At 37.5% G+C, this 25,728-nt stretch overlaps 1 protein-coding gene across 1 annotated transcript; it reads left to right on the plus strand.

Annotated features, from left to right (window-relative positions):
- Positions 1–1,354: 1,354 nt before the first annotated feature.
- LOC127672813 (zinc finger protein 431-like) lies at positions 1,355–24,823 on the plus strand. The gene is made up of 4 exons (XM_052168185.1): positions 1,355–1,388; positions 1,597–1,657; positions 2,694–3,467; positions 24,220–24,823. The coding sequence occupies exons 1-4, from the start codon at positions 1,355–1,357 to the stop codon at positions 24,821–24,823; spliced, it is 1,473 nt and encodes a 490-aa protein (XP_052024145.1).
- Positions 24,824–25,728: the final 905 nt, after the last annotated feature.

Genomic DNA, 25,728 nt, shown 5'->3' on the forward strand with positions numbered 1-25,728 from the left:
CATACAGTCAACATTTGTACTCTGTCCATAAATCACATAAAATTCTTTAAACCCATTGTCATTTAATGCTAAGCTATTTTGCAAGCCCAGTGGTTTAATATTTTTTAAATATTATTGCTTTGTTTTTGTTTTTCAAGATAAAATCTCTCTGTGAAATCCTTACTCTCCTGATAGTCGATATAGGAACCACATATGACATGGTTTTGCAAAATAAGGATATGCTTTCGTGGAACTTTCAATCCTCATGTATCACTTTGAAATTTGGCCAAATATATAGGTTATATTCTATTTCTCAAGTTGATGCATGGGCCTTCAGGGTCCTTGGATTCCAGGTGTGTGATGTACTTCCTCACACTTGTGATTGTTCTGAAATGTTTGAATAAATAATATTTTGCCTATGTGTATGAATATGTATATCATGTCTCTTCTTTACACTTGTCATAAGGTGGCCTCAGAACTCTTGATCTTGAAGTAATTAGTAGTTGTTGTCCCCCATGTGTATCTGAGAAATTGACAAACACGATGTGGAAGACCAGCTAGAGCTTTCCACTGCTGAGATCTTTCTCCTGCCTTACATTGCTTATTTATGATCAAAATTTGTATTACTATATTTTCATCTGTTCCTTTGTATCTGTTTAAGCATGCATTCCCTTTTAGTAAAATTTTATTAAAGTTATAGTTTAAACTGTGGCACTTCATGTTTCTAAAAGATGAATATGGATCTGAAGTTAATGTATAATCATTTGTGGGAACTTTTAGCAAAGAACTGTGAGTTCTCTATCATTTTTGTTTCTTTGGTTGGTTTTTGTAGAGATTGAGGGACTTAATATATAACTTTTGCTCTCCTAGAGCACATTACATAGGTCATGCCGACATCCAGTTCTGTGACATACGCCTTCCTGTACCTCTGTGATTACCGACACGGGCAAATACACCCGGCTTGTCCACCACTTTTGTAGTTAGTAATTGTTCTTACAATTTTTCAGATGCATGCTCAGTATTATGGAATTTCCCGTGCATTTCTCTCTCAATTTGCATTTCTCTTGCAAGGCTGTATCCTATTCAAAGTGTCCAAATGAAACACAGGTGAATCTTATAATTGAAGCTCCTTCTAAAATGACACAGTGATTGTAAATTATGAGTCAATATATAAGTGGAGCAATGCCAAAATTATATGAGTACGTTTTTGAAAAGACATGCATTTCCTTTACATTGATGTTAGTATCATGCTTTGTGTTGTACACATATATGGGATATTTAGGATGCAGTGACTTTTGATGATGTGCATGTGAACTTCACTGAGGAAGAGTGGAATTTGCTGGATCCTTCCCAGAAGAATCTCTACAAAGATGTGATGTTGGAAACTTACCTGAACCTCAAAGCTATAGGTTAGATTTATTTTTTTCTAAAGAAAACAAATGTTTATTGTTTATTGATGGTCTTCAATTATTTTAATTGTGAATAATGAAGATAGAACTGAATAATTCAGTTTCACTAAATTTTCAATGTAACTCTCATTGTGCAGTGAAAATTCACAGTACCTTGAATTTTTCCTAATTTCCAATAGAATATTTAATTTGTGATATTATGTTTTAGGCTATAATTGGGAAGACCATCACCTTGAAGAACATTTTCAAAGTAGTTCAAGACATGAAAGGTAATTTTATGTGGAAGATGATGGAAATTTGCCTCCGAGGAATTTTTCATATCTTTTGGAATCTCCAGCGAAAAGCAAAAGTATAAAATAACAGTCCTTTAAGTGTAACTATGATTATAAGATCCAATATCTGATTTGTGTATCCCTTTGATAAGTAGCTACAGTAGAGCTGTGCTGTGGACCTGCCAATTTATACAGTCCCATAGTACTTAGATATTGCACATTGAATATTGATAAATTTATATCCTAAACATTCTAGTAAAAAAATAGTCCATAGTAAAATTGGTGGTACTCATATTCTTATAGTAATATGATTAAATTTTGTGATAGGGCATTTTATGAGAATCAATAATTTTGTTGTGGAGAAACATTAATCTATATTGCACATGTTATGAGGAACAAAAATTCAAGCAGTGTAAATGCAATGTATAAACCTTTCATTTATCATTATTTTTTAATTAGGTATATCATGTGTCCTAATGGATAAAAACCATGTGAGCGTAGGGATATTGAAAGAAGCAACATAAAATTTTTGTTCTAAAACAATGAGAAGATATGTACTATTCTGCATTTGATAGACATTAGGAATATGATAGACATTTGCAATTAATTGGTTTTCTAGTTTTATGGGGCACAGCCCCAAACTCATAGTGTAGAAAAACTCTTTGGGTACTAGAAATTTGGAAATTCTGTGTGTCCTGGTTTACAATCAAATGTGTTTTAATTCACACTACAATTATAATTATGAATGCAGTCGTATTATAAAGATCAGAGTTGTTCAAAATTTCTTCAGAAAGCTAAAGTAGATCATATAAAAATCCCATATAAAAAGAGTTTGTTATCAATATGAGCCACGTAATAACCATTACAGGTGTCTTGATGAGGGAGAATACCGTGAACATACAAAGTGCTAAAACATTAAGATCTGATGGTTCTTTACCATTAGACCAAATTGTAAACATAATTCATATTGATTACATGATTGATCAGAGTAATGAATGTAATAAACATTTCACATTTGCTATTTTTGTTGCAGGCATTTAAGAAGTCATAGTGGAGAGAAACCTTTTAAATGTAATCAATGCAGTAAAACTTTTACACATCACAGTACTTTCCAATATCATAAAAGAACACATACTGGAGAGAAACCTTATGAATGTAACCAATGTGGTAAAGTTTTTGCAAGAACCAGTCATCTCCAGTATCATAAAAGAACACATACTGGAGAGAAACCTTATGAATGTAATCAATGTGGTAAAGCCTTTGCAGGTCACAGTGATCTCCAAAGACATAAATTGACACATACTGGAGAGAAACCTTATGAATGTAACCAATGTGGTAAAGTCTTTGCAAGAACCAGTCATCTCCAGTATCATAAAAGAACACATACTGGAGAGAAACCATATGAATGTAATCAATGTGGTAAAGCCTTTGCAGGTCACAGTGTTCTCAAAAGACATAAACTGATACATACTGGAGAGAAACCATATGAATGTAATCAATGTGGTAAAGCCTTTGCAGGTCACAGTCATCTCCAAAGACATAAACTGACACATACTGGAGAGAAACCTTATGAATGTAACCAATGTGGTAAAGTCTTTGCAAGAACCAGTCATCTCCAATATCATAAAATAACACATACTGGAGAGAAACCTTATGAATGTAACCAATGTGGTAAAACATTTGCAAGAGCCTGTCATCTCCAAAGACATAAAAGAACACATACTGGAGAGAAACCTTATGAATGTAAACAATGTAGTAAAGCCTTTTCATGTCACAGTAATCTCGAAAGACATAAGAGAACACATACTCAAGAGAAACCTTACGAATATAATCAATGTGGTAAAACCCATTCATTTCCACTATGATCAAAGAACACATACCAGACAGAAACCTCATTGATATAAACAATGTGGTAAAGTATATTCACAATAGAGAAATCTGCAAATTCTCCGTGATGGAAATAAATCTACTGAAAATAATCATGAACTTAGTGGGAGTTAGGGGGCTATCATATTAGGAATGTGATAGACATTGGTGCTTGGGATTATTTCCACTCTGAAGATGGTTCTTTTGGATGAATTGGCAAAGAAAATTGCTGCCTTTTATCCTTGTCTAAAGAGTTTCCTTGAGGTTATGTGAAAGAGATTGCTTTGACAAAGTAATTCATGAAAATCACCACATAGAATTTGGCCTTACAGTTTTTAACAAGTATAGAAAACTAAGAAATGAGAAATATAAAACGTAAGGTTCAAAATGCAAGGCATCATCAGGACGCTGAAGGAAGCTAAATCGTGTGATCAAGGATACTCAATGGTGTTACAGGAATGGATCCATTAGGGCAAGGTTCCATCCAGCTAAACATGTGGATTTGTAGTTGTATGAAAGTGAACTATATCATTTTAGGAATTATTATTACCTGGTTATTGTTTTCATGTGTAGATATGATGATAGAAGTATGTGTCAAACTGAGAGGGGAACTTGATTGCTATTCTGGGTTTTCAATTTAATATCTGAAAGGAAAAGCTTAGGTCCAGGCATGGTATTGCATGATTTTTATCCCAGAGTTCAGGAGACAGAGCCCTGGAGATCTTTGAGTTCAAGGTTATTCTACTGAGCAAGTTCCAGGACTGCCAACTTTAGGCAGTAAAATTTTTGAAGAAAAGAAATTGGGTGATAATATAATAGAAGTGTCGATGTTTCAGCCACATCAAGTGGGAGAACTCAGCAGCTTTGTCTATGTGGCTCTGGATTTAGAGGCAAGAATAGCAGGGACTAAGGAGACAATTAATGCTGGATAGCTGTAATTCAAGAATTAGAGGTGATGGGGAAGAAATACGCATCACTGACGTAACATCTTCTGGGTAGTGTTTTCTGAGTGAAAAAGTGGGTGTGTTCCAGAGACAGTCAAGGTTGTACCTAGTAGTGCAGCTGGACTTGTTCATGTATAAGAATCACCCAAGAGGTACTGGTTTTGAATGCATGAAGTTGTCATGCAGAGCAGCTGAGGCTTGGCATCATTGAGCGATCATAGGGAGGCTATGGGTTAAGCATTTTTGCAGCAGAAGAATCCAGCATCCTGAAGATGCAAGTACCATGGGATGAGCAGCAAGAACAGCAGGAGCAGGAGAGTGGAGTCAACCAGACATTAGAGTGATAGAAAGGGCAGAGCTGAAAAAGTGACCCTGTGTTGTCAGGGGACCAGAGGTGATCATGTATGGATTCCAGACATTGAAACCAGAAGCTGTGATATCAAAATTACCTTGGATACAGACACCAAGATGTTGATATGATAAAACTGTGTGTTACCTGCTCAGGAAAACTTCTTTAAGGGAATAAAACCACTCAAAGTGAAACAATTGTGCTTCAGCAAACAATGAAGAAAGGAGTTATAGATCAGAAGATTGCTTTGACATCATACCTGGACTTGCAGCATTTAGAGATTGATCAGCTGGATTTTGGTCTTTTTTTAGGTACAGGACTTCCTCACAATGACTTTTAGGAATAGTGAAGTGTAACCTGTTTATATGAAGACATATGATGTGGTTTTGTTTTTGAAAATGTGTGTGATTACTACTATATGAATGGATTAATCTTAGGAGAGTCTTTGAACTTTGGACGTTTACTGTTTTTGAGACTGCTCTAAAGGATGGGGATTTCTGACGTAGGAGCTCATGTATTCTGCATGTTTAATTGTGATCCCTATACACTCATGTGTTTGAACAATCATATTGGGGCCATGCAGTATTATGTGGTAATTTAAATATGCTAAGCTAAGGGAGTGGCATTATAAGATGGTGTGAACTTTTTGGAGGAAGTGCATCACTATGGGGTGGGCTTTAAAAATCCTACCAGTACTGAAGAAACCCTCCCCCCCCCATATTAGGTCCCTGGAAGACAGTCTCTTCCTAGCTGCCACTGGATAAAGATGCAGAACTCTCAGCTTCTACAGCATCATGACTCTCTGCATTCCTGATATGATGAAAATGGAATAAACCTCTGAAACTGTAAACCAGCCCCAATTAAACTGTTGCTTTTATAGGAGTTGCCTTGTTCATTATGACTTTTCATAGCAATGGACATAATAAGACAGAAACACCGTGAGTCCTTTTAATGTGGTCAAGACTTTGCACAATTCTGTAGTCTTCATTTTCATGAAAGAATGTTTGTTAGAGAGAAACTTTATGAATGTGTTTAGTATAATGAAACCTTTGTACACCTCCATAGTCTTCATCATTATGAAACTATTCATACTGGAGAGAAATTCTATGAATTTTAGCAATGTGGTAAATCCATTATGTTATGAGATTCACTGAGTTCCAACACAATTCAAACAGCAGGACAATGGAAATGATAAGAAGCTATTGTAGTCAAATCGTTACTGATTAATGCATCCTGGAAGAATATATTAAGAAGCTTATCTGAATCACCCCATCCCATCCCCACCATAAGCCAGAATCTGATATAGATTTCAAACCTGAAACCACAAATATCCATGCTAAGTTACAGCTGCATTTCTCACCAATGAGGATTTTCTTCTAGGTTTTATGGTTTAGCCTATCACACCCACTGGTTTTTTTGTAGTTAGAAACACGTATTTTATTTTGAGGAATAAAACACGGATAACAGAAATTATTGCTAAGAACAGTCATTATGTTTTGGGGAATAAAACAAGTGATGAAAGCTTGCCAAATATTTTTAAGTATGCAGGTCCCCTATGACCTGGGACTTGAACTTAGTTACAACTCATGGTTAAGTAGAGGTTGGTAACTAAAAGGCAGTCCTTAGAGCAAGTTTGTTTTGCTTGTTCCCAACATTTTTATATGAGAGTCATCATTGAATACATAACAGAACATATATTGAAGAGAAAACTTATAAATACAGTCAATGTGATAAAATATTTCACAATAGTTATCTATGAATGCATAAAAATACATCCTGAAATAAATGCTATGAATATTCCATTTGGTAAAGAAGGCCTTTCCATGTAGCAGTTCTCTTAGAAAGCATAAGAAAAAGTCATAATGCAGAGAAACCTAATAAACACAGTCAAGTATCAAAATTTTGTACTTTCTAGTTTATTTATACAATAGTAAACACTTTAATATGTAATTAATCTATTAAAGCATTTGCATATAACTGTAGTCTTTGAGAACCTTCAAGAACTCCAAAAGTAATCTGTGACTAAAAAGATTTTGGTACGTTATTAGCCAACATATGTTTATTGAGTTCCTCAATGTTATTTATTGTGGAGCAAATAATACAACAAGTGTCAAAATTCAATTCATAGTTTATGATATATCTACATTTTATTTGCACTTGCAAACCCATTTTTACCTACGAAGGCCACTTATTTTTATTTTTCTAGTTAATTATGTATTCAACAACTTTGCTGACAGTGTTCATCATCCCTAGGAATTGCCTTTGTGAAATTTTGTTTCATTTATTCAAACTATCAAATCATTTTCAAAGAAAGATAATTTATTTCCTCATTTCTAATTTATATTACCTTCCTCTGCTTCAGTTTTATTGATCTAGCTAAACTTTTACATTATATATTGAATAGATAGTAATAGAGAAAATGGAACACCTTGTCTAGTTTGGGAATTAGTGGAATTAATTTGAATTTCTCTACAGTTAATTTAATGTTGGCTATAGGCTTGCTGTAAAGTGACATTTTTATGTTTAGGCATGTCTCTTGTATCCTTAATCCCTCAAATAATTTTATCATAAAGTGGTGTTGAATATTGTCAGAGAATTGTATATTATCTCATGAGATGATCAACTCTTGGATTTTCTTACACTTTAATCCCATTATGTTGAAACCTCACTGTGTTTCTAGAATGAAGTCTTCTTCATTGATCATGGTGGATGATCTTTTGATGTGTTTTATATTTAATTTTATTTGCTTTGTCTATTAAATATTTTTACATGTGTGGTTTTAAGGATGATTGGTCTGTAATTCTCTTTTATTGTTCACTCTTTTCTGACTGGATATATGAGTAATCATGGGTTCATAAAATAAATTGGCTAATATTTATTTTGTTTCTATATTGTTGAATACATTGAATTCTCATAAATTCTCTTTGAAAGTCTGGTAGGGCTCTACTCTAAAACTGATGGACATGGGCTCATTTTGGTGAAATGTTTTTAATGAATTCTGTTTTCCTTCTTGTTTATGTCTGTTTATGTTGGTTTTCTCTAGTTTAATTTTGGTGTGTGTAATCTATTGTGGAAATTATCCATTTCTTTTAGAATTTCCAAGTTGGTGGAGTGTACCCATTTTAAAACTATGTCCTTACCACTCTCTGGATTTCTTCATTGCCTGTTATTTAATCCCCGATTTCATTTTAGATTTCATTAGTTTGTATATGCTTTATCTTTTAATAAGAGTTTGGTTATCTTGTCTAATAAAAGTCTCAAAAGACCAACTCCATGTTTCATTAATTTTTTGAATTGTTATCTTTCTATTTTATTCATTTCAGCCCCCAACATGAAAATTTCTTGATGTCCTTTCCTTGTTTTCTTTGCTCCATCACTTGTTTTTGTTGTAGCCTTTAAAACATGCTGTTAAATTGCCAGCGTGTGAGTTTTCCCATTCTTTCATGTGGACCTTATGTGCTGTGAACTTTCCTCTTAACTCCTCTTTAATGTTCTTTATGTTCTATGAGATTGTGCATGTTGCATATTCATTTCCATTGAACCCTAGAAAGTCTGTAATTTCTTCCTTTATTTCTATGTAGAACCATTTTATCTCATACAATTAGTTAGTAGTCAGTTAACTGTCCTTCCTCATCTCTTATAACACTGAGACATCCACAGGGTTTTGGCCCCGATCACATGTTTTGTCTGATGAGAGAGTATGGGGACTCCTGGGTCTGTTGCAATCTCAGACATGAAGAGCCCAATGTATTGGGGCCACCCCCTGGCTATTTTTCTGCTCTCTGGGATGGAGTTTAGTCCTTGCCCTCCGAAGACTTCTCTCCTTATAAATGGCCCCATGGATATGAGAGGTAGCAATGGCACACTAGCCATGTGTGTCTTGTCTTGTCTTTTCTTAGCTCTAATGACTTTTTCATAGCTTCCAGTTCAGCTTTCTGGGCTGACATTCATGCCAGGTGTGGTCCTCCACATGTGATCTCGGTATTTCTCATCACCGCTGCCCCAGCATACGTCTGTCCATCCTGTATGAAGCTGTTGCCATTGGTGAACGCTGTTACCCCTGCGTCTATCTGAGCAGTCGTACAAAGGCCCAGCGTATGTGGTCAGGCTCTGGCAACAGGGCAGCTGAGAAGTTACACTGGGGGCATTCAAGGAGAGAGGCTGGCAATGAGTCATTCTGCCATCATCTTTAACCAGGAGGTCGATTGATCATCCATAATTGATCAATAATTGGAAATAAACACAAGTCAATTGGGAACCGATCGTCCATCAATCAGTATTCAGTCAGCAACTGATTAATCCTCCCCCATGAGCCTCATTGTCCAGCAGCAGATCAGTTACTTGATTGGTGATGAATAACAGACTGCCAGTCGACGGTCAACCAGTCATGATCTGTCAATTAATCATTCAACGATCAATAAATAGTAACCAATTGATTGATAATTAGTCAATGATCAACTTTTAACACATGATTAACTGATCAATAATTTTAATCAGCAATAAATATAAACAACTGACAATTACTCCATTACTTTGGTCTTCACAGAACCAAAAACTGACTCAAAAACTGACTAATTATTAATTAGTTGTGAACTGCAGGTTCCTGACAGATTATATGTTGATCGATTGATTGATTGGTGATACATTGGCCATTGGCTAATGCAAGGACCCCTGGTCTGAGTAAGCATTACCCAGGCCTACAATGATCACCTGAAGTTGGCAGAGTAAGGCTTTGTCTTTTAGCAGTCTTAAATATTCCGAGATTTTCAATGCATCTAAGAGGTCCTGCATTTTTGTTTTGTTTCTCTTTCCACTGGGGATTCAAGACAGAATGGTGAACTTTACCAACATAAACTGGTGGGTTTCCATTTTACTTTTAGGGTAACCCTGGTCTTGTGGTGGGGCACTTTTGATTCTCAAGGCCCCCTTACATCCTTTTTAGGCATAACTTATGGTCTTCTGATTTGGCCTTGGCTGACAACAGGATCTTTCCCAGGTCTCCAGTCTGTTGCTTCTGTCCTCCCATCTGCGTCTCCTCTGCAGTCTGTCCTCCATTAAATACTCTCTTTGCCACTGTCCTTAAATCACTAAGACAACTCTGTCCTAACTACTCCACCCTCTGGGGCTTTGTCTTCATAGCTGGTGTTCCCTGATTGACAAAAGCTCGAGCCACTGCTGCCTTTGCTTCTGGTGAATCAGGATCCATGGGCGTGTATTGTCAAAAATGTCTCCATGACTCTGTCTAAAAAAAATCTGTAGCGCTTTTATTTTCTCTCTTTTATTTTTTCATACACCCTGGCCAAATTTGTGAGCCATCTTGTGGCTACCTCGAGACCTGCCAACATAGCCGGACTGAGGACAAAGGGCCTCCTCTTACCTTCAGTGTTGTTGCAATAACAGTTTGGGTGAGTTAGGGTAATGCAAGCATATTGGGGCCAGTAACCAGTTCATATACCAAACCCAGACACTATTGTGGATGCCAACAAGTGTTTGCTGACAGGAGCCTGATATAGTTGTCTCCTGAGAGTCTCTGCCAGAGCATGACAAACACAGAGGGGGAAGCTCTCAGCCAGCCATTGCACTGACCACAGGGTCCACAATGGAGGAGCTATAGAAAGGACCCAAAGAACCGAAGGTGTTTGCATTCCCATAGGAGAATCAATAATATTAACCAATTAGTAACCCCAGAGCCTCCAGGGACTAAACCACCAACCAAAGAGTACACATGGAGGGACCCATGGCTCCAGCCACATGGGTAGCAGAGGACGGCCTGGTCAGACATCCATGAGAGGAGAGGCCCTTGGATTCGTGAAGGCTCATTGCCCCAGGGTAGGGGAATAACAGGTCAGGGAAGCAGGAGTGGGTGGGTTAGTGAGCATGGGGAGGGGGGATGGGATAGAGGGTTTTCAGAGGGAAAATGAGGAAAGGGGATAACATTTGAAATGTAAATAAAATATAAATATAAGCATATGTATATAATATAAAATATATAAAAATATAAATAAATTTAAAAATAAAATAAATTAAAAAGCACTTGGGAAGCAGAGGCAGGTGGATTTCTGTGTTTGAGGCCAGCCTGATCTACAGAGTGAGTTCCAGGACAGCCAGGACTACACAGAGATACCCTGTCTGAAAAAAAAAAAAAGAGCAAAAAAACCCAAAACAAATGTAAATAAGAAAATATCTAATAAAAATTTCTTTAAACAAGACACAACATTACCTCTCATTGTGACCACCTTGAGTGGATAAAGGTCAATTCACAAGTATCTTAATCACTGCTGCTGCTTTGATAAAACACTCTGTCAGGAGAACAGGTTTATTCTAGCTCACTGTTCACAGTAAAGTCCCTCATGGTGGGCAATGCCACTCTGAAGTGTGAAGCAGCTGCTCACTCACATCAGGTGTGTAAATAGTCAGGACACCAAGAGCAATGAACGCCTGCTGCTGCTCAGCCCCTTTCCACGCACTGCCCGGGATCCTAGCCAGGGAATGGTGCCGCCCACAGTGGGTGGGGCTTCCCACACCAGTTAAGATAACCAAGGCAGTCCCTTACAGCCACGCCCCGAGGCACCTCCCCCTTGTTAGGATTCTGTCTAAGCTCCACCCCACAATTACCTGGCAACAGCCAGCTTTGCCCCGCCCCACTGTTACCTGGCGACAGTCAGGTAGGTCTGGTGCACTATAAAAGGTGCTGCTTGCCCCTCCCCTTCTCTTATTCTCTCACTCTCAGCTTCTCTCTTGCCCCTTCTTGGGGTCCCCTCCCTTCCTCTCCCCTCCCTCATCTCTCCACATGGTCATGGCCGCCTCTGTTTCTCTACTCTCCCTCCCTCTGCCTTTCTCTGACTCTACTTCCCTCCTAACCCCCCTCCCAATGTCCTGAATAAACTCTATTCTGTACTATACTGTCTTGTGTCTGGTAATCTCAGGAGGAAGGGATGCCTTGGCGTGGGCCCACTGAGGCGCGCCCTTCCCCCACACTGCCATTAGAACATAGTCTCTCACCTCTTTCTCTTGCTTTGATCACAACACCCCTGGCCACTCTAGATCTCATCAAGTAGACAATTGAGGTTGACCATCATGGTGGCTGTGACGCTCGGTCTATTTATCTAGACACTGGGGTCCTCTGTCTTGCCTTGCAAGAGTATATGAAATCATTTTCTCAGAAAGCAATATAATTTTATATTTGAAAATATTTTATATTTCTAGAATCTATTTATTGGAATTCATGCATGCACCAGCTTTCCCACCAGATCTTAAATGTATTGGGGGTCTGTGCTTGACCAAATAGACATTCAAAAGTTAAGGGACTGGGTGGGTACAAACCAGAGCTAGAGAACCCTACATATTCTGGCCCTTGCTCCCCTCTCATTTAAATTAACAATTATTACAAAACCATAAATGATTAAGACTATATATTTTATTAAGTTTATATTTATCTCTTATATGTTTACTCTCTTTACATGAAAGACTCATAACCAATCTTTATTTTCACACACATTCAGAATCCCCCTTCAGTTGCACATAAATGGCTGCACTTTTTAAAAAGTATTTATGACAAACGTGTTCACACACACATCACACACCATGTTACTTGTTATCTCATAATCATTTTTTCTAGCATGTTTTAGCATTGAACATTAATAAGAAGTATATTAACGTTCAATTATCCATGAAGTGTATTGTTTTTACTATGTGGTTACTTTAATAGAATCTTTTCATAAAATTTTTAAAAATTTAGGGGAAAGTCAAATTTTCTTTCCCTTTATTGATGTGCATACATAAGCATCTTATGATGGATCTCATTTAGGTGTCTTCCTTGTTGATAACCAGGGTATTTATTAATCCTATTGGAGAACTGTGAGCATGAACCATAGTGAAAACCAGTGTGCAGAGTATGACATTTTCATCATTTGGAATTTTCCACAAGGCCTTGGATTAAAAGTGAAAATAGGAAGCTATTTTCCTTGTTCTCCACGTAACCAACAACTTTACATATCTGAAGACTTGGATTGGGCCACGGGAGGAACATCAGTGGGTACAATTATTTTTCAGTTTATCTATATTTTAAAATATGAGTTGATGAAGTATTAGCTCTGTGTTAAGACCAACTGCTATGCTTGCAAAAAACCACTGTCAGTTACAAACACCAAAATTTGATATTTCTCAATTTCATGAAAATCTGGTCTTAGGGAACAAAAGCCTCTGGATTCCATGTTCATTTGCACACACATCCCTATTCACCTCTCAGGAATGAATTTATTAAATTTGTAAATATAATTAATTTTGTAACTATATTTAAACTACTGAATTTGCAGATTCTGTGTGAACATATTTATAGTCAAATTGAAAATAGTATGTATTCATTAACAGAAATCTTTCTTTAGATGCAAGGTTTCCATTTTTAATTTATTTATATATGTATGCATATATGTATATGTATATGTATATATATGTATATCTATATATACAAATTATATAAATGTATATATGTATATATGCATAATGTATATGTATATATAGTATTTTAATATTTTATTGAATATTTTCTTTATTTACATTTCAGATATCATCCCCTTTTCATGTCTCCCCCCAGAATCCCCCTATGCAATTCTCCATCTGACTTCCTATATGAGGGTGTCCCCCATCCATCCACCCAATCTCATCTTACAACCCTGGCATTCACCTACACTGAAGCATCCAACCTCCTAGGCGCAAAAGCTATTCCTCCTGCTAACATCTAACAAGTCCATCCTCTTCTTCCTATGCATCTGGTCCCATGAGTTCCTGCATGTGTTCTATTTGGTTGGTGGTCCACTCTCTGAGAGTTTGGCTTGTTGAGACTGTTGCTCCCCAAATGGGACAGTACATGTCCTCAGCTCCTTCAGTCCCTTCCCCAGTTCCTCTATCAAGGACCCCAAGCTCAATCCAATGGTTGACTGTGAGCATCCACCTTTGTATTTTTCAGCCTCTAGCAGAGCCTTTCAGGAGACAGCTATATCAGGCTCCTGTCAGCAAGCACTTCCCTGGTTTTAGGATTGTATATGGGTTGGATACCCAGGTGGGGCAGTCTCTTTATGGTCTTTTTTTCAGTCTCTGCATGTCACATTGTCTCCATAATTCCTCCCGTAAATATTGTATTCCCCCTTCTAAAAAGGTCTGAAGCATCCACAAATTGGTCTTCCCTGTTCTTCAGCTTCATATGGTCTGTGAATTGTATCTTGGGCATTCAGAGCTTCTGGGCTAATAGTCACTTATCAGTGAGTACATTCCATGTGTGTTCTTTTGTGATCATGTTACCTGACAGAGGGTGATATATCCTAGTTTCATTCTTTTGCCTAAGAATTCAAAGAATTATTCATTTTTAATAGCTGACTAGAACACCACTGTGTAAATTCACCACATTTTCTGTTTCCATTCCTCTGTTAAAGGACATCTGTTTTATTTGAGCTGCTGTGAACATAATGTAGCTTGTGTACTCATTACATGTTGGAGCACGTTATGGGTATATGGACAGGAATGGTATAGCTGGGTCCAATTTACTGAGGAATGGCCAGAATTATTTTCAGAGTGATTGTACCAGCTTGCCATCCTGCCAGTAGTGGAGGAAAGTTCCTCTTTCTAAACATCTACACCAACATCTCCTTTCACCTGAGTTTTTATCTTAGCTCTTCTGACTAGTGCAATGTGAAACCTCCGAGTGTTTTGATTTGCATTTCCTTGATCACTAAGGATATTGAAAATTTATTTCACTGCTTTTCAGTCATTCAATATTCACTGGCTCAAGCTAACCTACCCAATTGTACACCCCTACAATTTGGTGTGTTTTCATTCATATCCATGAATTAATACATGCTGGGAAATTACAAAGTCACTCACCCTACTTGTAACAGGCCTTTCTTCATAATGGTGTCCCCAGCAACTGACTCCCTTAAACTTAAAGCTGTGATGAAACTATTACCTATCCTGTTTCTCCATGCAGTGCACACACTAACCTGTTCCTCATTTTCTGCTCTGAAGGCAGAAACCATCTTTCACATGAAAATCCTCTTCCTGTTGCTACAATGGACAGTTCACTACTTGATTTCAAGGGTTAATTTTAAAACTTTTCTGTGGTACAGCCTTTTAACTGAAGAATTTAGAAAGTTTAATCAAGAGGAAAGCAAGGTCATTTCCCTGAGGAGCATCATACAGGCAGCAAGGTGACATGAGTCAACAAAACATTTTTTGGAAACATTTTTCCTAAAAAAGCTAAATATACGGATGTTTTAGAATTAATATGCCTTTCCAGGAAGAAATCAGTCTACACACAAATAAATATTACTTAAAATATATTTAATGACAGCATGAATTCAGCTCTGGGTAATGCTCTTTTAGTTTCAGGCCCTATACTATACTTAAGAAAATTAAATAGGGGCAGGAGACTGCAAGTCCAGTCACTTAGGCAAATGGAAGATTTACACAGCAAAGATATTCCTAAAATTATTTCCTAAATATACCAGGGACCTAATGCAGATGGTCATTATTCAGTGACAGGGTCCTAAGTTGAAAGTCCTAGAGGATGAAAAAGAAAACAAAGCAGAAGGTAGAATATATAAAAGTTGTGGTGGGGATGTCTAAGAGAAGCCATATCTTAAGCTAAATAAAGCTCTTAAGAATAGAGCCTTTTATACTAACAGAGGGAAAATTGAAAGAAATGGGAGAATTCTATGAAGCCAGCAGAAATTATCATACAGTAGGACAAATTTCGGGGGAGTCTCTCAAACAATTTGACACAAGGAGAAATGACCTTGTCTCAAGAACATTACTGCCCAAGCCTACAGTGGCCTTAGGACTGACAACCGCAGCCCCATATGGTGGACAGAGTTGGGCTCTGAGGATATAAAATGTCCTGAAGGCCCTGGCCCCAGACCATTACCAGCTCTCCTAGCATATTCCTGGCTTTAGACAAGGAGCTCTATTTTATTCTCAGTGCATTGTGGCCTCAGGAAAAGCTCCCAAGGCCCAGGCTCCAGGCTGTTATTGTCTCTGCCAAGTATGTTTCTGCATTTGAAAAGGAGCAATGTCATTCTTCTTATGTCATTCTCTCAATTACTTCTTAATTGGCTTATGTATTACCTTTCCAATTGTCGCCCCACTCTCTGGTCTCAACTCCCAGGGCTCTTTACCCCAATCCCACTTCCCTTTAGCCATTGAGAGGATGCTTCATGACCCCCCCTCTACTCCTCTAATACACTCACCTACCACCACCTCCCCTCCCCCATTCTTCTCTGGAGCATCAAGTCTCTACAGGATTAGGTGTATAGTCTCCCACTGTGCACAGACAATGCAGTCCTCTGCTATATATGTTCCTGGGACTATGCACCAGCCCATGTGTGCTCTTCAGTTGATGGATTCGTCTCTCTGAGCTCCCAGGGGTCTGCATTACTTGATACTGTTGGTCTTCTTAAGGGATTGGCCTCCCCTACCTATCCTTCCATCCTTCCCCTAACTCTCCATAGGGATCCATGACCCAAGTCCAATGGTTGGCTGTGAGTATCTGCATCTGTGTCAGTTAATTGCTGGTGTTCCCTCTCAGAGGACAGCCATGCTAGGCAGATGTCTACAAGTACATACATGTTTTTCCATCTCACATGGCTGTCACCCAGTGTAGTCTGTCCCATGTGGCAGAACTATGCTTTCCTCATGTAGAAAATGGGGGCATCAGGTGCACCAGGCCTTAATGTTGGTTGTGATTCTGTAATGACTGTGTGAGCAGCTTGTAATAGATGTTTATTTTATTAATAATAATTATTAGTAGTAGTAGTATTATCATTGCATCTACTAATACTTCTACCACTACTACTACTACTACTATTATTATTATTATTATTATTATTATTATTTTGCTGTGAGCATGTTCACTTTTGCTGGTTGTACACTACAGTTGTCTCCTTTGTTATGGTGTGGAGATTGATTTCTAGACAAACCTGGTGAACAAACACGTGATTCCCCCACCTTCCTTGTCTCTCACCAGCCTGCTTAATATACTATCAGTGTGGTTTTTAAGGCAGTCCTACATCAGCTAAATGCAACATACCATCACTATTTCCTAAGTTTGGTGAAACCTTTACATCTTCAGTTCTACTTTTCTGTATCTCAATTTAATATTGGAGTTCTATCCAACGCAGGGGATGCTGTTTAAAAGCTCCAAAAAATAAAACACAAATGGATCTTATGCATAAGTGCTAAATGCTAAGAGCAGAACTTGTAGATTTAAGAGGAAATAGAGTTCTCCACATTGACGATACTACATGTATTATTATTATAAGCAAGTCCCTGAATCAATTGTTTTGAGCAGATTCAGCGTTGATGGTGAAGTTGTTCACAGGTCACATCCTGATGCAGAATATGAGGAGCAACACAAGGGACCTCACATGTGGCAACATCTGGATACAACTGATTGATGTTTCCCTTCCAGCCGGAGGAAGAACACACCACCCCACCTCCACAGCTCATTTTTTAATTATGTTTAACTTTTATTACTTTTAATATTTATATTATTATTACTTTAATACTTTTATTATTTTTATTATTTATTTATTGAATGGTTTTATTATTTTTATTTTTATTTATTGATTGATATTATTTTTATTATTTTTCTTATTTTACTTATTATATTCTTCTCATTATGGAAAGAGACCCTGTGCTCAACATGTCTCAAAACCAGAACTTACTTGAGGTCACCACACAGCAACCAAGAGCAGCACTCAAAGCAGGACACAGAGAACCACTCAAGCTTGCTAAGCCAAAACAAACTTCAACAAGGCACCAGAAAGAACCTTCCTCTTAGTCTGCTTGGCAGGTCTGCTTGGGGTCTTTGATTGGCAGTGAGTCTTACCCCTCCTGAAGGTTAGAGTGTGATTTCAGTCCTGGTCCAGAACTTTCATATATCTCAGGTCAGTTTTGCACTCACATAGCATTTGTGCCTGTCCTCCAAGAACCTCATCCATCTGCACTCCCACCCAGCGCTGGAGGAGGACACACCATTGCAACTGAGGCTGGTCAGCTGCTTTCTCCTCCCCTTTGTGGGCAGTGATCCTGATCTCATCATGACCTGACTTCATAGCTTGTGTTAGAATTCCTCACAGCACCTCCCCTTCTTCTTCTTCTTCCAATAATCAAGGAGGATAACCTGTTATTGACTTGCATGGGCGATATAAAGCTGGCCCATTAGTGGAAGGATTCTCAGGCTTTTAACATTAAAAAGGGATTTTAGGAAACAAATGTTTTGCTTTGTGGCCTCTTAAAATTCCCTTCCACCAGATAGTAGGTATGATACAACCCTGTGAGAAAACCAGAAAACAGATGACAAACACTGTGGAGCACTATTATTATTCAGCAAATCTTTCTCCATGGAAAGGTGGGGGAAAATTAACAGCTGTGTTTGCAGAGGTTCTCTAGATCAGCATATCTCATAGAGAGAGTGAAATATTCTCTGTATGTAGAAAGGAGATTCATTATAATGTCTGAGAGACAGTTGTCCTCTTCTACAAATAATGGCTGTCTGCCAAGGGAAACTTCAAAATCAAGGACTTATCTTCTGGTGAAAGGGAGCTGCAATTTCCCTGAGCCCAGCATGAAGCCAGAAAACAAAAGTTTCATTTCCTAAAGTCACTCTTTAAAGTTAATTGCCTGGGCACCCTTCCCCTTGTGGGTCAGATTGATTCCTCCACTGCACCTGAGGAATGGGCTATGCAAGCTATTCACCTTGATTACAGGAAGAGGAAGGCAAGTGCAGTGAGGAAAGCTCAGAAAAGGTCTGAATTTAGGTCCTGTTAAGTGCAGGGTCATTGCTCACAAGGGGAGAAGCAGGACGCTGAGTAGCCTGAGTTGCAATTGTGGGTCCTCCCATAGGGCTGGTTGGTGTGAAATACCTCGTGCAAGGCAGGCACAAATGCTAAGGAAGTGCAAACAACTCGTAAGGTCTGGAAAAAAAAGTTTGGTTCTGGACTAGAAGCACACTTTAACCTTGAGGAGTGGTAAGGCTTACTACCCAATCCAGACCTCAAGCCAGACCTGCCATTCAAAGAAAGAGGCAGGATCTTCCAGGTACCTTTCTTCAAGTTCCCTGTGATTGTGCAGGCAAGGATAGTTCACTGTTTCCTGGTCTGAAATCTGCTGTTCCATGCTGTGCTGTGAGGGGAACTCAGGGAAGCCCTGAAATCTGAACATGGTAAGTACAGGATATCTGACCACAATGGGGAGGAACAAGTGGATGAGTAGTGGGTGCTGGGGTGGAGGGTCCTATCGAGGGATGGATGGGAAGCATCAGCTAGATGTTACCATGTGTGAGGTTCTAGTGATGCTTCTTACTTGCTAAACCAGGTGGTAACCTTTGAATAACTTCACTATCAAGGTTGAATCTCCCCAAATAATTTGTACCATTGGTTTGCTTGTAAAAACATCATGGGTGCTTTTTTAGATTCTGCAGCATATGTCCAAAATATTTTGTGATTTACACTACACATTGAAAGGGCAGGTATGGAACTATTAGGTCTATTTTAACATGTGACTTGTATTTTTTTTTTTTATTGCAGTTTTCATATTTCTTTACATGTATAGTGTTTTGAATATTTTGTGGCAAGGGGATTTTTTTGGCTTCAATCTATTTGGTATTTTTCGATGCTTCATGTACATTAATAGGAATATTTGTCTTTAGTTTAGAAATTATTCATTTAGAATTTCATTAAAACTGTTTTCTTGACATTTAAGCTGATATCCTTCTATTACAGTCAATTATAGTCTTTGCTTTTGGTATGTTGCAGTGTTCCTGGTTATTTAGTGCCAGGAAACTTTTAGATTCCAAATATTTTTTGACCAATTAGTACAGTTATTTGTCTTCCTTTCCTGTTTGGTGTGTGATCTTTGCCTCTGTAGTTGTTCATGTGCTAGCAATTTCAATGGCCTGCACTCAGGGACTTAGCACCTGCTTAAATCATTACCTGTATCCATCAACTGCTGCTGGTGTCAGGTGTGCTTTATATACATGGGGCAGTAGCTTCAGCTGCTCTCTATATTTGTTTCCTGTTTCTGTTCTCTACACGTACCCCATTTATAGTCTTTCTCTACTCTCATCACATTCTCTCTGCTCCCAATATGTGTTCCAGTCTGCAGGTCCTCTTGTATACTTCTATCCCTTCCCCAAGTTCTCACTTATGTCCTTTTCACTAAACAACATCTTTTGTGTCCAATCTCTTGCATGTTTTAATTTTTGAGGACTTGCTGAGACAGGACACCTTCGATTTCTAGGTGATATATTTTCTGGCTTATTCTCATTATATTCCTATGCTGATATCTAGGCATCTAATTTTGTGGTAATAATATGTATAGATACTTGTCTCTGGGTTTGTCTTGTTTGGGTGGTAATTTTATTCCCAAGTTACTGTTTGCTCTCTGTATTGTGAGAGAATGTTGGCTGCATTTTTCCCGTGTTACTGACCTGTTTGGTGGGAATGTGCAAGAGGGAATGCTTGCTAATGTTGAAAGCAGAGATAAGTGTGAGGCAGGAAAATATGATCTTAACAATCCACCAGGAGACATAGTCAGGAGAGTGGTTAAGCTGTCTCTGGTGTTTTTGCAGTGTTAAGGAGAACTGTGTAAATTGCATGCGGGATAATAAATAGTGTGGTAAATCTTATGGAAAGCCTAATTTGTCTCCTGGCAGGCATGGAATGTGGGTGAAAAAGGAGTGTACATTCCTGTCTACTGGAAGAGGAACGGTTATTTTGTACCATTTTATGTTGCTTTATGATTTTAAAAGATTCGAAAGTCGAGATATTACCTTGAGTGTCAGACATTTGACACTTTAGACATTTGAACCATGTAGGAGCTCCTGAATACTATTAGGATCACTGTAGACTGAAAGCATTTTCATCACAGGATAAACATGAGCCTATAGCATCCAGTGTCAAAATGGAATTGATTGTGTCCCCTGGTTATCCCCACACTGTTGGGCTTCAAGTTTCTGCTGGGTTAAGTGCATTCTCTCCCACTGAGGCCAGCCATTGCAGTCCAGTTAAAGGAACAGATACCAAAGATAGGCAGCAGCTTTAGGGACAGCCCCTGTTTCAGTTGTTTGAGGACCCTCATGAAGACTAACCTGAACTTCTGCTACTTATGTGTCAGGGGCCTTAGTCTAGCCGGTATCTGCTATTTGGTTGGGGGATCACTCTCTCAGCATCCCTAAGATTAAAGTTCCGTTAAGTCTACAAGACTACATGGGGAGTTCCAACCATCTTCAGGGCCTTTAATCCTTCCCCAGCTCTTCCTTAAGCCTCTACAATGTCCATCCCATGTTTCACTGTGGTTCTCTGCCTCTATATCAGTCAGTTGCTGGGTGAAGCCTCACTTTGGACACATATGCAAGCCTCTTGTCTGGGAGCATAACATTTTATCCATAATAATGTTAAGGACTGGAGATTGTCCATAATGTGGGTCTCCAGTTGGGCGAGTTTTCATTGGGCATTCCCTAATTCTGTGATCCAGGTGTGCCCCTGAATTTCTTTTAGACGGGACAAATTTTGTTCTGTTTGTCTACTGTGCTCTAGTTGAAACTGATCCTTCAGGTTTCTTCTCATGCCCCCATACAGTCAATATTTGTTCTCTGTCCCTAAATCACATAAGATGCTTTAGCCCCATTTACATTTAATGCTAAGCTATTTTGCAAGCCTGGTGGTTTAATTTTTTTTAATCATATTCCTTTGTTTATGTTTTTCAAGACAAAATCTCTCTGTGAAATCCTTTCTGTCCTGATAGTTAATATAGGAACGACATAAGTCACATCACATGTTATTGCACAATAAGCATATGCTTTTGTGCAACATTTAATGCTCATGATTCACTCTGAAATTTGGCCAAATAGATAGGTTATATTCTATTTCTCAAGTTGATATGTGTTCATTACATCAATACTAAGTGAGACTTAAGAGTCCTTGGATTCCAGGTGTATGATGTACTTCCTCACACTTATGATTGTTCTGAAATGTTCATGTAAATAGTGTTTTACCTATATGAATGAATATGAATATAATATGTCTCTTCTTTACTGTTGTCATAAGATGGGCTCAGAACTCTTGATCTTGAAGTAATTAGTAGTCATTGGTCCCCATGTGTTTGTGAGAAATTGATGAACAAAATGTAGAAGACCAGCTAGAGCTTTCCACTGCTGAGCTCCCTCTCTCCTGCCCTACATTGCATATTTATGATCAACATTTAAATTACTATATCTTCATCTGTTCATTTTTAACTGTTTAAGTCAGCATTCCCTTTTAGTAAAATTTTATTAATGTAATAATTTAAACTGTTGCACTTCATGTAACTACAAGATGAATACAGATGTGAAGTGAATGTATAATTCTTTGTGGGAATTTTTGGTAAATAAATATGAGTTCTCAATCATTTTTGCTGCTTTGGTTGATTTTTGTAAGGATTGAGGGTCTTAATATATAACTTTTGGTCTCCTAAAGCACATTACATAAGCCATGCCAGCATCCAGCTATATGACAATCACCTGACTATACATCTTTGATTACAGACATAGGCAAATACACCCAGCTTGCCCATCACTTCTGTAGTTAGTAATTGTTTATACAATTTTTCAGGTGTGTGATCAGTATTGTGATCGTTTCCTGTGCATTTCTCTCTCATTTGGAATTTCCCTGGCAAGGCTGTATCCTATTCAAAGGGTTCAAAATCAACACAGGTGAATCTTATAATTCAAGCTCCTTCTAAAAGGACACAGTGATTGTAAATTTTGAGTCAGAATATAAGTGGAGCAAGTGCCAAAATTATATGAATATGTTTTCGAAAAAGCATGTATTTCCTTTACATTGATGTTAGTATCATGCTTTGTGTTGTACACATGTATGGGATATTTAGGACACAGTGACTTTTGATGATGTCCATGTGAACTTCACTGAGGAAGAGTGGAATTTACTGGATCCTTCCCAGAAGAATCTCTACAACGATGTGATGTTGGAAACCTACCTGAACCTCAATGCTATAGGTAAGACTGTTATTTTTTTCTAAAGAAAACAAATGTTTATCAGTTATAAATGATCGTCTATTATTTTAATTGTGAATAATGAAGATTGAGATGAATAACTCAGTTTCACTAAATTTTCACTGTAAATTTCATAGATACAGTGAAAATTTACAATACCGTGAATTTTGCCTAATTTCCAATAGTATATCATTCATTTACTGGTACTGTGTTTTAGGCTATAATTGGGAAGACCATCATCTTGAAGAGCATTTTCAAAGTAGTAGAAGACATGAAAGGTAATTTTCATGTAGAAGCTGATACAAGTTTGCCTCTGAGGAATTGTTTCTATATCTTTTAGAATCTCCAGTGAGAAGCAGGAGTATGAACAAACAGTCCTTCAAGTGTAGCTATGATTATAATATTCTTACAAAAGCATGTACCTCAAGATCTGATATCTGATTTGTGTATCCATTTGATAAGTAGGTATGTTACAGCTGTGCTGTGGGCCTGTCAATCTGTATAGTCTCATAGTACTTAGATATTGCACATAGAATAGTGATAAATTTATATCCTAAACTTTCTAGTAAGCAAATAGTCCATAGTAAAATTGATGATACTCATATTCTTGTAGTAATATGATTAAATTTTGTGATAGGGCATTTTATGAGAATCAAGAATTTTGTTGTGGAGAAACATTAATCTATATTGAACATGTTATGAGGAACAAAAATTCAAGCAGTGTAAATGCAATGTGTAAACCTTTCATTTATAATTCTTTTTTAATTAGGTATATCATGTGTCCTAATGGATAAAAAACATGTGAGCATAGGGATATTGAAAGAAGCAACATAAAATTTTTGTTCTAAACAATGAGAAGATATGTAGTATTCTGCATTTGATAGACATTAGGAATATGATAGACATTTGCAATTAATTGGTTTTCTAGTTTTATGGGGCATAGCCCCAAACTCATAGCGTAGAAAAACTCTTTGGGTACTAGAAATTTGGAAATTCTGTGTGTCCTGGTTTATAGTCAAAGGTGTTTTAATTCACACTACAATTATAATTATGAAAGCAGTCGTATTATAAAGATCAGAGTTGTTCAAAGTTTCTTCAGAAAGCTAAAGTAGATCATATAAAAATCCCATATAAGAAGAGTTTGTTATCAATATGAGCCATGTAATAACCATTACAGGTGTCTTGATGAGGGATAACACCGTGAACATACAAAATGCTAAAACATTAAGATCTGATGCTTCTTTACCATTAGACCAAATTGTGAACATAATTCATATTGATTACATGATTGATCAGAGTAATGAATGTAGTAAACATTTCACATTTGCTATTTTTGTTGCAGGCATGTAAGAAGTCATATTGGAGAGAAACCCTATGAGTGTAATCAATGTGGTAAAGACTTTGCACAGTGCAGTACTTTCCAATATCATAAAAGAACACATACTATAGAAAAACCTTATGAATGTAATCTGTGTGGTAAAGCCTTTGCAAGAGCCGGTCATCTCCAAATTCATAAAAGAACACATACTGGAGAGAAACCTTATGAATGTAATCAGTGTGGTAAAGCCTTTGCAGGTCACAGTGATCTCCAAAGACATAAAAGAACACATACTGGAGAGAAACCTTATGAATGTAACCAATGTGGTAAAGTTTTTGCAAGAACCAGTCATCTCCAGTATCATAAAAGAACACATACTGGAGAGAAACCATATGAATGTAATCAATGTGGTAAAGCCTTTGCACAGCACAGTGTTCTCAAAAGACATAAACTGATACATACTGGAGAGAAACCTTATGAATGTAACCAATGTGGTAAAGTCTTTGCAAGAACCAGTCATCTCCAGTATCATAAAATAACACATACTGGAGAGAAACCTTATGAATGTAACCAATGTGGTAAAGCATTTGCAAGACACAGTCATTTCCAATATCATAAAATAACACATACTGGAGAGAAACCTTAGGAATGTAATCAATGTGGTAAAGCCTTTGCACAGCGCAGTCATCTCCAAAGACATAAAAGAACTCATACTGGAGAGAAACCTTATGAATGTAAACAATGTAGTAAAGCCTTTTCATGTCACAGTAATCTCGAAAGACATAAGAGAACACATACTCAAGAGAATCCTTACGAATATAATCAATGTGGTAAAACCATTGCAACACCCATTCAGCTCCACTGTGATCAAAGAACACATACCAGACAGAAACCTTATTAATGTAACCAATATAGTAAAGTATATTCACAATAGAGAAATCTGCAAATTCTCTGTGTTGGAAATAAATCTACTGAATATAATCATGAATTAAGTGTGAGTTAGTGGGCTATCATATTAGGAATGTGATAGACATTGGTGCTTGGGATTATTTCCACTCTGAAGATGGTTCTTTTGGATGACTTGGCAAAGAAGATTGCTGCCTTTTTTCCTTGTCTAAAGAGTTTCCTTGAGGTTATGTGAAAGAGATTGCTTTGACAAAGTAAGTCATGAAAATCACCACATAGAATTTGGCCTTACAGTTTTTAAGAAGTATAGAAAACTAAGAAATGAAAAATATAAAACGTAAGGTTCAAAATGCAAGGCATCATCAGGACGCCGAAGGAAGCTAAATCGTGTGATCAAGGATATTCAATGGTGTTAAAGGAATGGTTCCATTAGGGCAAGGTTCAATCCAGCTAAACATATGGGTTTGCAGTTGCATGAAAGTGAACTATATCATATTAGGAATTATTATTACCTGGTTATTGTTTTCATGTGTAGATATGATGATACAAGTACGTGTCAAACTGAGACGGGAACTTGATTGCTATTCTGGGTTTTCAATTTAATATCTGAAAGGAAAAGCTTAGGTCCAGGCATGGTATTGCATG

The sequence above is a fragment of the Apodemus sylvaticus genome, chromosome 22, assembly GCF_947179515.1.
Source record: "Apodemus sylvaticus chromosome 22, mApoSyl1.1, whole genome shotgun sequence".
Classification (NCBI taxonomy): Eukaryota; Metazoa; Chordata; class Mammalia; order Rodentia; family Muridae; genus Apodemus; species Apodemus sylvaticus.

Bases quoted from the DNA above. Each gene is read 5' to 3' on its own strand.
- LOC127672813 (XM_052168185.1), top strand. From the start codon at position 1,355: ATGTTGGAAACTTACCTGAACCTCAAAGCTATAG. The intron at 1,389-1,596 runs GTTAGATTTATT...ATTATGTTTTAG, and splicing joins CCTGAACCTCAAAGCTATAG to GCTATAATTGGGAAGACCAT. The intron at 3,468-24,219 runs TCAAGAGAAACC...AAGAAGTCATAT, and splicing joins AGACATAAGAGAACACATAC to TGGAGAGAAACCCTATGAGT.